At 49.7% G+C, this 13772-nt stretch overlaps 1 protein-coding gene across 4 annotated transcripts; it reads right to left on the reverse strand.

The window, feature by feature from the left end:
• Nucleotides 1-8775: 8775 nt before the first annotated feature.
• Nucleotides 8776-13657, reverse strand: NAIF1 (nuclear apoptosis inducing factor 1). 4 transcript variants are annotated; one of them, XR_008200155.1, is made up of 4 exons: nt 12956-13657; nt 10501-11027; nt 9342-9572; nt 8776-9257 (listed from the first exon to the last, which is right to left on the reverse strand). XR_008200155.1 is itself a non-coding variant. In XM_052648922.1 (2 exons), the coding sequence occupies exons 1-2, from the start codon at nt 13464-13466 to the stop codon at nt 10555-10557; spliced, it is 984 nt and encodes a 327-aa protein (XP_052504882.1). In that variant the 5' UTR covers nt 13467-13657; the 3' UTR covers nt 10097-10554. The 4 variants fall into 4 exon arrangements, 1 of the variants encoding a protein (XP_052504882.1); XR_008200156.1 differs by lacking the exon at nt 9342-9572; XR_008200154.1 differs by having other exon boundaries at nt 8776-9572.
• Between the last annotated feature and the right edge of the window lie 115 nt (nt 13658-13772).

Here is a 13772-nt window from a genome sequence, read left to right on the forward strand (position 1 = left end):
AGATTCCTGCCTGTCAGGATTGCCTGAAGCCTACAGTTAAACCTCTATCTGACCTCCTGCAGATGCAGGCAGGAACTTGTTATCTGACCCAAGGGCTTCTTAGCTGAGTGGCTGTAGACCTCAGCATCAGCAGAATCCTTGGAGAATGTGCTGTCAGGGGGTGGGGGTGGGGGTCTCAGGTGGGCCCCCTCCTCTCTTCATACACCTTACCTGTTACAGGCCAGGTCCTGTGCAGAGCCCCCGCGCCCAGACAGCCCTCCCATCACTCACCTACTCTACGTATCTTTCATCAGCTCTCAGCAAGAGGGGTGGCATAGCAGGGGAAACCCTGCAGCCCAGTGGGGAGTGTGACCTTCCCTGAGGTCACAGCACTCAGGTGGGGCAAGGCCACTCCAGGTGGGATTCCTGACACATCTGTCACAGGTCCAGGGTCCAGGCCACAGGTCCAGAAGGTGACTCATGCTTAGCCTCTCATGGGAAGCTGACTCATAAGGAGGAGACTGTGTAGCCAGACACGCCTGAGATGGACTCCAGCTCCGCCACTTACAAACGATGTGCCATCGGTAGAGTCCTGGCGTTAATGCTTTCATCTACTGATGGGGGAAACGCCAAACATCTGACAGGAATGCTGTTGACGGTCAGGCAACCAAGACCACAATGAAAAGTGGATTAAATAGACCTCCAGGCATTGTGCTCTGCTCTGGATAAGGAAGTGTAAGACAGATGGCATTGCTGGAGGTCCGTTGTTCTTCTTTATTTTTATTCTTTGACCACGCCCAGTAGCTTGCGGGATCTTAGTTCCCAGAACAGGGAGTGAACTCGGGCCACAGCAGTGAAAGTGTCAAGTCCTGACTGTTGCAGAAAGGGGAACCCCTTGAGGGCCCAAGAGGGGGCTCTTGTCTAACACTCGAAAGTGAATTTTCTGAGGAGACACGCATGCTGACAAAGCAGGAGACTGTTGGGAGAGCGCCTGGGCGGAGAGCAGCAGGGTAGGGGACCCAGGAGAACTGCTCTGCCACGTGGCTCACAGTCTCGGGTTTCATGGTGATGGGATTAGTTTCTGGGTTGTCTTTGGCCCATCATTCTGACTCAGAGTCCTTCCTAGGGGTGCACACATTGCTCAGCCAAGATGGATGCCAGCAAGAAGGATTCTGGGAGGTGGTCGGACACGCCATGTCTCCTTTTGACCTTTCCTGAATTCTTCAGGTTGGTGGTGGCTTATTAGTTCCATGTTCCTTACTAGGACCTCATGTCATAAAATAACTCACACCAGTGGTTACTATGGTGCAGGGTCAGGTTGGGTGGTTTCAGTCAGTGTGCTTCCCCTAACATGATCACTGGACCACCAGGGAATTCCCAGGACAGTGGTCCTTAACCAGACGTTTTAAGAACACCTCCTGCCCCAGGGGCACTGGTGATATCCGGATACATTTCTGATTGTCACAACTGGAGGCGGATATGCTGCTGGTATCCAGTGTTCAGAGATGAAGATGCTACTAAACATCTTACAGGGCAGGGGACAGCCCTCCACAACACAGAAAGATCCAGTCCAAAATGACAGTTGTGTTGAGGTTGAGAAACTCTTCTATAGCTGGACCCAAACCTTTATTTATTTTGTTAATTTTTACTGGGGTACAGTTGCTTTACAATGTTGTTAGTTTCTGCTATTCAGCAAAGTGAAGCACACACACACATATATATGTATCTCCGCTTTAGATTTCCTTCCCGTGCAGGTCACCACAGAGCATTGAATAGAGGTCCCTGAACTATACCGTAGTTTCTCCTTAGTTGTCTATTTTTTTTATTTATTTGGCCACAACGGGTCCTAGTTGTGGCATCTGGGATCTAGTTCCCTAACCAGGAAACTAACCCAGGCCCCCTGAATTGGGAACGCAGAGTCTTAGCTACTGGACCACCAGGGAAGTTCCAGTTGTCTATTTCATACATAGTAGAGTATATACTGGAGAAGGCAATGGCACCCCACTCCAGTACCCTTGCCTGGAAAGTCCCATGGACAGGGAAGCCTGGTGGGCTGCAGTCCATGGGGTCACTAAGAGTCGGACACGACTGAGGATCTTCACTTTCACTTTTCACTTTCATGCACTGGAGAAGGAAATGGCAACCCACTCCAGTGTTCTTGCCTGGAGAATCCCAGGGATGGGGGAGCCTGGTGGGCTGCCATCTATGGGGTCGCACAGAGTCGGACACGACTGAAGCGACTTAACAGCAGTAGCAGCAGCAGCAGAGTATATATATGGGCTTCCCAGGTGCCTCAGTAGTAAAGAATTCACCTGCCAATGCAAGAGATGTGGGCTTGACCCCTGGGTTGGGAAGATTCCCTTGGAGGAGGAAATGGCACCCCAGTCCAGTATTCTTGCCTGGAAAATTCCATGGAGAGAGGAGCCTGGAGGGCTATAGTCCACGGGGTCACAAAGACTGAGCACACTGTATATACGTCAATCCCAACCTCCTAATTCATCTTACCCTCCTTCCCCACCTCAGGATCCATGTTTCTTCTTTACATCTGTGTCTCTATTTCTAGCAGGACCCAAACTATGAAAACTGAAATTTTCACATGAAACTTTCAAATGAAAAATTGAAAAAAAAATTTTTTTTTCAAAAGAGGGGAGGAATGAATTGGGAGATTAGGACTGACATATAGACACTACTATGTATAAAATAGATTACTAATAAGAGCCTATTGTATAACACAGGGAACTCTACTCAGTACTCTGTAATGACCTACATGGGGAAAGAATCTAAAGAAGAGTGGTGGTGGTGTAGTCTCTAAATCATGTCTGACTCCTGTGACCCAATGGACTGTAGCCATTGGGTTACAGGCTCCTCTGTCTATAGGATTTTCCAGGCAAAAATACTGGAGTGGGTTGCCATTTCCTTCTCCATGGGATCTTCCCAACCCAGGAATCGAACCCAGGTCTTCTGCACTACAGGCAGATTCTTTATCAACTGAGCTACCAGTAATGACCTACCTGGAGAAAGAATCTCAAGACTGGTTATACGTACACGTATAACTGATCCATTTTGTTGTACAGCAGAAATTAACATAACATTGTAAATGAACTATGAGTTCAGTTCAGTTGCTCAGTCGTGTCCGACTCTTTGCCACCCCATGAATCACAGCACGCCAGGCCTCCCTGTCCATCACCAACTCCCGGAGTTCACTCAAACTCATGTCCATCGAGTTGGTGATGCCATCCAGCCATCTCATCCTGTGTCGTCCCCTTTTCCTCCTGCCCCCAATCCTTCCCAGCATCAGAGTCTTTTCTAATGAGTTAACTTTTTGTATGAGGTAGCCAAAGTACTGGAGTTTCAGCTTTAGCATCATTCCTTCCAAAGAACATCCAGGACTGATCTCCTTTAGAATGGACTATATCACAATAAAAATTCATTTTAAAAATAAAATTTTAAAAAAAGTGCAATTATAGCACAGTTCGAGGGAGGAAACACAAGGTGTGGTCAAAGAAGGCTCCCTGGAGGAAGTGACGCCCAAGCTGAATGTGAAGGATGAGTAGGAACTCATGAGCAAGAAAGTTGTTCTCAGCAAAAGGAACAGCGAAGATAAAGGTTTGGAGGGCTGAAAGAGCCTGGCATTTTTAAGGAAGTAAACTTTCTCTCCCTGACCCCTGGTTTTATTGAGATATAAATGACCAGGAAGTAAACGTTCAGTGTGGCTGGAATGGAGTACAGGGTTGGAACCAGCATCAGCTCAGGTCTGTAGGTTACGTTCAGGAGCTTAAACTTCATTTCAAGAGTTAAGGAAAGTCACTGAAGGGGTGGAACAGGGAGGGGCCTGGCTAGATTTACTGCAAAATACCATCCCTTGAAGGGTCTGGAGGCAGGGAGGCCAGTGAAGAGGCTGCTTTGGGTAATCCAGGTGAGAGAGAAGGTGGGGTTGGTTGAAAGGAGAGAGAGATGTTGCTGTTCAGTTGCTCAGTCGTGTCGACTCTTTGCGACCCCATGGACTGCAGCACACCAGGCTTCCCTGTCCATCAACTCCTGGAGCTTGCTCAAACTCATGTCCATCGAGTCAGTGATGCCATCCAACCATCTCACCCTCTGTCGTCCCCTTCTCCTCCTGCCTTCAATCTTTCCCAGCATCAGGGTCTTTTCTCAGGAGTCAGTTCTTCCATCAGGTGGTCAAAGTATTGGAGTTTCAGCTTCAGCATCAATCCTTCCAATGAATATTCAAGGTTGATTTCCTTTAAGATGGACTGGTTGGATCTCTTTGCAGTCCAAGGGACTCTCAAGAGTCTTCTCTATCACCACAGTTCAAAAGCATCAATTCTTTGGTGCTCAGCTTTCTTGATAGTCCAACTCTCACATCCATACATGACCACTGGAAAAACCATAGCTTTAACTAGATGGACCTTTGTCAGCAAAGTACTGTCTCTGCTTTTTAGTATGCTGTCTAGGTTGGTCATAGTTTTTCTTCCAATGAGCAAGTGTCTTTTAATTTCATGGCTGCAATCACCATCTGCAGTGATTTTGGAGCCCAAGAAAATAAAGTCTGTCACTGTTTCTATTGTTTCCCCATCTTGCCATGAAGTAATGGGACCAGATGCCATGATCTTAGTTTTCTGAACACGGAATTTTAAGCCAATTTTTTCACTCTCCTCCTTCACTTTCATCAAGAGACTCTTTAGTCCTTCGCTTTCTGCCATAAGGGTGGTATCATCTGTGTACCTGAGGTTATTGATATTTCTCCCAGTATCTTGATTCCAGCTTGTGCTTCATCCAGCCTGGCATTTTGCATGATGTACTCTGCATATAAGTTAAATATGAACATTAGCTTGTTAACTTTTGATACCAATCTCATTAGAGAAAGATTTTTTTTTAAATTTGGCTGCACCATGAGGCATGTGGGATCTTTTAATTTGATAGCTTACATTTATTAATTTGATATGACATAATTAATACCCAAATATACATATACCTTTATATAATTGCCATTGATACAAAATTTCATTCCACAGATTCAAATACACAAGAATGAGAACTTTTTTCTAAGTTTTTGGAAACTCAGTTTTTTTTCTTTTACCTGGGAACTTTTTAATTTTTTATTAGAGTATAATTGCTTTACAATGTTGTGTTAGTTTCTGCTGTACAACAAAGTGAATCAGCTATATGTATACATATATCCCCTCCCTCTTGAACCTCCCTGCCACCCCCAGTGTGTGGGATCTTAGTTCCCCACCCAGGGATGGAACCCTGAGCCCCTGCATTGGAAGCACGGAGTCCTAACCACTCTATCACCAGGGAAGTCCCGAGCATTTTTAGATGAGGAAGCCAAGGCTTGGAGAAAGTAAATGATCTCATGCCAGGGCACACAGCCAGTAAGAGGCAGGCTGACTCCAAAGACCTGAGACAAACTTATGAGGAGTCCAGCTCCTGGCCACAAACCAACGTGTGATCTTCCAGGCACAACTGTAGGCCATTTCGAAAGCTTTATATGGCAGGCCTTACATGCTCTTAGGCAAAGTTGCATTCCTAGCCTAGGTGCTTCCATTCAGAGGCCTCAGACGCTTCTGCCAAGCCTCTCCTTATCAGGAGGACTGGGGAGACCTTTTGCTCTGACTCAGCGCTTTCGCACTCCTGGCCTTCCTGCTCTCGTTCCCCCAACACACACACAAGTCCATGAAGCAGGGGCTTCTCTCAACAGTGAAATGATTCCCACCTGAAACTCATCTGACCCTGCCCAGCCCTGTGCTTTGGCAAAAATGTGACGCTGGAAGAGCTGTCACTTTCCCTTCTTGCTTACATCATCACGGCCAGTGATCAAAGCCTTGTCTGTTCCTCCCATTTGGGCCGGTTGTCTACTGTGACTCATGGCATTTTAGCTCTTTTATGTGTGTTTTGGGTTTGTGGTTTTTCTTTTGGCTGCACTGTATGGCTTGTGGGATCTTAGTTCTCCAACCAGGGATTGAACCTGGGTGCTTGGCTGTGAAAGCACAGAGTCCCAACCAATAGACCGCCAGGGGATTCCCACATCTCGGCACTTGACACCTCGATTGAACCACCATGCGCAGATCTTCCCCATCCTGGCTTTGGTTCCCATCCCCCACTCTCCCTTCAATCCTTCCTACTCTTCGCTCCTTGTACATCTTTTCTGATCTTACTCAAGCCACTTTTTTAACTTTTTTGATGTAGATAATTTTTTTTTCATGTTTACTGAATATGTTACAGTATTGCATTTAGGTTTTGGTGTTTTGGCTGTGAAGCACATGGGATCTTAGCTCCCCAACCAGGATAAACCTCAGTTCAGTCGCTAAGTCATCTCAGACTCTTTGCAATCCCATGGACTGCAGCATGCCAGGCTTCCCTGTCCTTCACCATCTCCCAGAGCTTGCTCAAACTCAGGTCCATTGAGTCGGTGATGGCATTCAACCATCTCATCCTCTGTTGCCCGCTCTCCTACCTTCAATCTTTCCGAGCATCAGGGTCTGTTGAAGGCGCAGTCTTGACCATTGGACCGTCTGGGAAGTCCTGGAGTTGTTATGCTCAGTTACTCAGTAGTGTCTGACTCTTTGTGACCCTATGGACTGTAGCTCACCAGGCTCCTCTGTCCATGGGATTTTACAGGCAAGAATACTGGAGTGGGGTGCCATGCCCTCCTCTAGGGGATCTTCCTGACCCAGAGATGGAACCCACATCTCCTGCATTGGCAGGTGGACTCTTTACCACTGAGCCACCTGGGAAGGCCCAGAAGTCCATCAAGCCATCAAGCTCCCATTGTGATCTCAAGAAAAGATGCACGAGTTAGCTTTCTGGAATATCAGACTTGTAATACTGACAATGGCAGCAGCCAGTGTTTATTGGCACATGCTATGTCCGTCCCAGGCACGCGCCAGGTGTTTTACATACATGGTCTCATGAAATGAGTTAATACGCACAGGGCTTAGAACAGGGTCTAGATATGGTCAGTGTTCAATAAATGTACAATATTTGGTAACACCCTGGTCAAGTAGGGATTATTATTCATCATAATCATTTTAGAACTGAGAAGACTGAAGCTCAGAAAACTTCAGAGACTCAGTGAATAAGGGGTGGAGTTGATCTCAAGCCCAAACCTGCCTAGTCCCAGGGACTTTACACGTGGAAGCACTGCCTCTCTGGATCTGGTGTGCAATTTCTGTTGAACAGGAAACATCTGGGTAAAATACAGCTCACAAAGAGAATCTTTATGAGAAACTTCTATCAGAATGATTTAAAATGTAAAAGGTTGTGGGACTTCCTTGTGCTTCAGTGGTTAAGACTTCCAGCTTGCATGGCAGGGAGTGTGGGTTCAATCCCTGGTTGGGGAACTAAGATCCGGCATGTGGCAGGGTCAAAAAAAAAGTTAAAAGTTTCAATACTTGAAATAGTAAGCTTCAGTAGCTTGGAAGATGTCACTTTCACAAAACTCCACGTTTCAGGGAAGGTTTCCAAATGAATCACCCTCATATACGTGACCATTCTTCACCAGCACCATCAAGGTGCATTGGGTTTATTTTTTTTATTTCATTTTTAGGCCACGCCATGTAACATGCAGGATCTTAGTTCCCCAGCCAGGGAGCAAACCCAGGCCCCCTGCACTGGGAGCGTGGAGTCTTAAACGACTGGACCACCAGGGGCGTCCCAAGGTGCAGTGGATTTAATTCTGTTAAAACCACCCTTTTTCCTATTACAAGAATAAGTTCAAAGCCTACAAAGAATAGAAGTCACTGTGTTCCCTCTCAAGTGCCAGGAAGAACAACATAAGTTGCCTCCTGGGCCTCTCACCTGACCTAAAAACTCAAGATCAGGCTCAAATCATTTCTAAGTGATTTCACATCTCACCAGCCGCCAGATCAGAGCAGTAAAAGTTAAAGAACAGCAGTTAAAGATTATAGGCTACCCCAGTGTATAAGACAGCTGTGTGGCTTTAGGCAAATTGTTTAACCTCTCTGATACTCAGTGGCCTCATCTGTAAACTGAAAACAGCATTACTACCTAGTTCATGGGGCTGTTGCAAGAAGTCTATAAAGTAATGCTTACAAGACCTGGGCTCGATAACTTGTCAGTTTTTATTCTCCCTAAATACTGGAGAGACTGTTAACTGTGCTCAGAAAGGCTGGGCTCCCTCCAGAATGAGGGCCACTCTCAAGTGAGAAGGACTGCTTAGCAGGACTTCTCAACTGTTCAGCAGAAACTCCTGAGAACCAGTCCTTCCTGGGACATTATCTTGATTCCAGCTGAATTTAGAATTCATAGACTGAATTCTTCCAGTCTATGTATGAGCCACAGTTCTTCAGAAAAGATGAGGATACCCAAAGAACTTATTTATAATGCATATTCTTAGAGCTCTCCCTCCAGGAGCTCATCTAGGTTTGACGTGGGGCCAGGGATTGGTTATATTTAACAAACACTCCCAAGTAATTCTCATCCAGAGTCTGAGACACTGCTGTAAACCAGGGATAGGCAGGCAGGCTTTTCTGGAAAGAGTGAGAGAGTAAATATCTTTGGCTTGTGGGCCAGATATCTGTCACAACCACTCAACTCTGCTGTTGTAGCAGCAAAACAGCCAGACATTAAGGAAATGAAGGGATGTGGCTGTGTTCCAGTAAAACCTGATTTACAAAGGCACGTGGGGGGCCAGATTTGACCCGTGAGGCCCTGCTCTCTGCCAGCCCCTATCTCCTCTACATGTAACCAATGAAGACACCGATATGTCTTTTTTTAAAGTGATATTTCTTTAATTTAAAATTATGACCTGGAAAGACCCAGGCACTCAAAGCGATCCAAACTTCCTCTTTATACCCAATTGGAACAGACACAATATTGGCTCAGATTGCCAACCCCAGAGAAAAACCAAACCAAGCTGCAAACCCCTCAGGAATTTCCCGAACTTCCTAAGTTCAGGGGCCATCAGGCTCCATGAAGGGAGGACGCCCAAGTGGCCGGAGGCTGCTGCTTTCCAGTCACTGAGAAGAGTTTTCCTTTGCTCTGTAGCTGGCACCGCCCTCGTCCCCCATAATAAGGATGACGCTAGAAGAGTCACCTCCCAACCGTCCTCGGGGCATCTTCCCGTAACTGCCACAGTGGAGCTGGGCGATTCTAGACGTACGCCAGAAGGGCAGCACCTTCTTTGTTTAGCTGAGAGCTGGAGCCTTGAGTTGTAACCAGCGGTCAACGTGTGGCCAAGACCTCCTCGGCAGCAAAATGGCAAACTTGGGAGAGAACGGGGGAAGCTGCAAGGGTCTCAGTAACTGATGGCGATTCTGTAAATGAAACAAGACAGATGCCAGCTGGGTAAAGTCCTTACAAATGGGGAGAAAGCGTCAAAACAGAACAGGGAATACCACCTCCTCCAGCACTCCGAGGTTGGTTGGCTCTCCTTCGAGCACAGATGTCAGAGGTCCCACTTCTTGGGTCAGTTTCAGTTCTCCCACCGCAGACGTTCAGGGCCAATTAGGCCTTCGGATTCACCCAACCAGTCAGTGAGGCTCTCGCGAGAACACGTGGCGCCGAGAACTGCGACAAGGCAGTCCAGGGCGTGATGCGATGGAGGCTGTTTCCTGCACCGAGTTTTGGAACTGCGCGATCAGTAGAGGGGAAAGGAGGAAGGGCGTGGCCAGAGCTGCCCTCGGAGGCCCCGGAGGCCTTCCCAGAGGGGTTCGTGTACCATAAATACCACTGGCTCGCAGCAAAGCCTTCTGGAAGAAGCCGTGGCCTCAGAGCCGCTGCAAGTGGGGGCAACGAGTAACACGTACAGCACCCTAAGCCTGATGCTTGACCTGAGTCAAAAGCTGTCGGGACAAACCGCCAGAGGGCTGCCCGGGGAACGCAGTGGAAGACCAGATGGAAGTCAGGCTGGTCCCCACCACACACAGCATTCCTGAGCCTGGCCGGTTGCAGCCTGGGTATACTGCAGGGGCAGTCCAGAGCACTAACACGGTTGTGCCCGGGTGCGGTGGGGGTACGGGGTAAGTGCACGGCCCTAACTAGAGTCCCCTGAGAACTGAGACACAGTGAGAAGAAGAAAAGGGCGGGGCTTCCTCCTCAAGCCCACCGGGTCACTCCGCCTCCCAAGGGAGGAAGAAGACATTATTGTGCTCCTGCCAGCACCAATGCCTTTATTTTACTCCAAAGGGTGGCACCTGGGTGGGGGGCGGGTATTTCAGCGCCGGCCCCCGGCTGTGAAATGCACCCCCCACCCCACCGCAGTGAGAGCCCTCCTTATGGTGGTCCTAGTCCGAGTGTGGGTCATGTCACAAGCCCTGGCTCATGACAACATGGGTCCCGTCACCAGCGCCTGACCCCCACCCATCCAGTCTTCAGGTTCTTAGCAGGACAGCTCAAGGGGTGGGGTGGGTAACAAGAGTTTTGGGTCCCAGGAACCCAACAAATTATTTTTCCCAGTCTCCTTCACCTCCCTAAACAGTGGACCCCTAAATGTCTGTCAAACTAGGAGCTGTTCACGTGGCCGGGCCTAGCCTAAGGCCAACCACACAAGCCACTTACAAGACCTCCACGGTGTCATCCATTCACAGCAGAAGGCTGGCCTGCCCCCTGCTCTCATTGGATGATGCTGTCTGGCTGCCCGTTCTGGGCCACCTGTCCAGGCTCTGAGGCGGTGGCGGAGTTGGGCATGTTGCTCTGAAGGTAGCGGCGGAAATCTTTGATCATGGGCCGGAGGACCTGGATGAGGACGCTCAGGGCTGCCTGGGTGCCCTCCATGGCCTGAGCCTGGCGCTCCTGGGCGCAGGCCTGCACCTCCTGGGAGCGACGGATCATCTGTAGGAGGTCGTTCTGCTGCTCCAGGTGCTGGGCGATCTCCTTCACGTGCAGGTTGGTGACCCGCTGCTCCTGGATCAGCTTGGCTGAGTTGAGGGCTATGCGGCTCTTGAGCGCCTGCGGCTTGACCGAGGTGTCAGCATGCTGGGCCATCATCTCCACGGGCGCCTCGGCCGGCAGGGGTGGGGGGGCCTCAGCTGTGCAGTACTCTACCACTCCCTCCTCCAGCGTGTGATAGGTGGTCTCTGTGGGGACTGTGGGGAAGAAAGAGCAAATCAGTGGCAGGTCACTTTCTAGAAAGAGCGAGGCTGGCCGTATGGGGTAGGGGGGAGGCCATTAAGCCTTGTTCTGGAGAATTCAGCCTCCCTGGCTTTATAGCCTTTTATTTATAAATCTGGGGCTTCCCAGGTGGCGCTAGTGGTAAAGAACCTGCCCACCAATGCAGGAGGTGTAAGAGACGTGGGCTCGATCCCTGGGTCAGGAAGATCCCCGGAGAAGGGCATAGCAACCCACTGCAGTATTCTTGCCTGGAGAATCCCATGGACAGAGAAGCCTGGTGGGCTACAGTCTATGGGTTGCACAGAGTCAGCCATGACTGAAGCAACTTAGCACACATGTATAAATCTAGACTGTAAAGGATTTAGAATCTTAATTTACTTAATAACCAAACGGTCAGCCCCTGATCAGGCAAAAGCAAAGATGCTAATAGTTAAGACCAGCACCTACTATGTGCTAGGCACGGATGGTGCTAACCCTTTGCCCTCCTTAGCTCCATGAACCCTCATAATGACACCAAGAGGCAGATACTGTCACTTTCATTTTCAGAGATGATAAGACAGATTCAGACACCATGGTATGACTTGCCTAAGGTCACACAGCTTATTCAGCAGATATAGGAAGCCAGGTCTCCCCCAAAACTAGTGTCCAAGGTGTTCACAGTCACCCCACTGGGTTGCTTCTGGCCAATAAAAGCAGGGCTACATGCTCCTGGAAGTACCAGCACACAGCAGGCATCCTGGGTGAGGGTTTGCTACCCTACTGGTCCTGTCTCCTTCAGTGCTTTCTTGATTTCCATGTCTTTCATGGCCAAGCAGAAAAGGAGGCAGGAGTGGGAAGGCAGCAGTTAAAGTCCCCAGTAAGCCTCCCTGTCTCCTTGATCACCTTAATCAATGGAATGCCTAAAGGTCCTTCCTCTTACAGAACAGCAGCTGATTTAGACCAGTGTTTCCCAGCTCCATATCCTTGAGAAATATGACACTGCTGGGGTATGGCACTCACACACACACACCCAATTCTCTGAAGCCCAGTTGAGAAACCACTGATCGATTCAGTTCCCAGCCCATCACAAAGACCACTTAACAGTCATTGGTGCAAACCTTATCTGAACTAAAAAATCCAAGCAACTAGTTTCATTGTCATTCCTAGCTTGAGAACCTTTGAAGGCACTCTGGTGGGGCTGTTTGGGCGTCCAAGCATGTCGGAAAGATCAGTTCTTCCCCACCCTTTAATGCCCAAATCAACTGTGTGTTCCACCCCTGCCAGAAGTCCCCTTTCTCTTCTGAGTCCTTAAGTGATCCCGACTGACAGTGGAGTTATTCATATATGTGTCCCTCTATCTGTCCTCGGAGAATATAACCGGCCTATCTCTTAAGACACCTTGGGAATCCCAGCGCCGAGCCCAGGGTTTGGCACAGAATTGCACTAATGGTTGATGAGTGAATGGAGGGGTAGATTAACACCAGAAACTGGGAGGTTCCTCAGCAGTGCCTGATGATGTTCACACTGAAAACCACAATGTCTTTGTCCAGAGTCAATGTCCATCTGCCTATTCATTCAATAAATATCTCCTGACTGCCTACTGGGCGCCAGGCTCTGGGATAAGTCCTGTGGGAATATAAACATGGTCTCTGTCTTCAAGGACCAAACAGTTCAGTCACGGACGCAAATGGTGGCAAAACAGTGGAGGGCAAGCCAGCCTCTCAGAAGTCCAGACTGCGTGCTGAGGAAGTCTCAGAGAGAAAACAAGATCACTTCTGTCTGGGGAGCCCTTGGAAGGCCTCCTGGTTGTCCAAGACTCCCATCTGACCTTTGACCCTTGGCAGCCAACCTTCCCTGGGCTGCCCTAGCTCTTGCTGGCCCTTCCCATTTAGGAACGCCGGACTGGGTGGGAGAGGTCACTCACTCTGTGTCAGGGTGACCGTGGCGGCGGCTGCAGTGGCTGTGGGTCCAAGGGCCACGGGGTGGATCTCTGCGGTACTGGGCAAGCTGATAATGGTGGCCTCGCCCAGCAGGTTGCAGATGCGCTGTTGCATGGGGGTGAGCAGTACAGGGGCTACAGCGGGGCCACCAGCGCCACTGCCACCGCCTGTCCCGGGCCCACCTGTTCCATCTTCCTCAGTGGGCCCTGGGGCCTCGCCACCCTCCACGGCCGCCCGGACCTGCGCAACCTTGCGACGGACCTCGGTCTTGAGGTCGGACCACTTCTTCTTGACCTCGGGCAGCTCCCGGCGGCAGGTGGCCACGGCATTGACCCTTCTCAGAATGCCGTGCCACGCCGCACTCTTGGCAGCCAAAGGGACGCCGGCGTTGAAGTGGTTCACCAGCAGGTGCTTCTTCAGTTCCAGCTCCTCCACGATGATCTCCACCTCACGCTCAGAGAAATTCATCTTCCTTTTCTTGGCGGGAACGGCCATGGCCTCTCCCAATCCGGTTTTTTAAAGAAACTATAATCCCCTAAACTGCCCCAATTCGCCTTCTGTCTTCCTTAGCCTCGCTACTCACCCACTCCCCCTACAGGGGATAGGCTGGGCTGGTCCAAGGCCAAGTACCAGGCCTTTGGTAACCCCCCTCGCTACGCAAAGTGCGTAGGGCCCAGCCCCGACCTGCCCAGCCGCTGCCAGCCAGCTGCGTAATGGCTTCCTGAATCTGCCTCTTCCGCCGGGGTGTGCGGAGATCCGCCCACTTCCCCTCTTCCCGCCTCCCAGAGCTTCTCTAGGGAG

This window comes from Budorcas taxicolor, chromosome 11, assembly GCF_023091745.1.
Source record: "Budorcas taxicolor isolate Tak-1 chromosome 11, Takin1.1, whole genome shotgun sequence".
Classification (NCBI taxonomy): Eukaryota; Metazoa; Chordata; class Mammalia; order Artiodactyla; family Bovidae; genus Budorcas; species Budorcas taxicolor.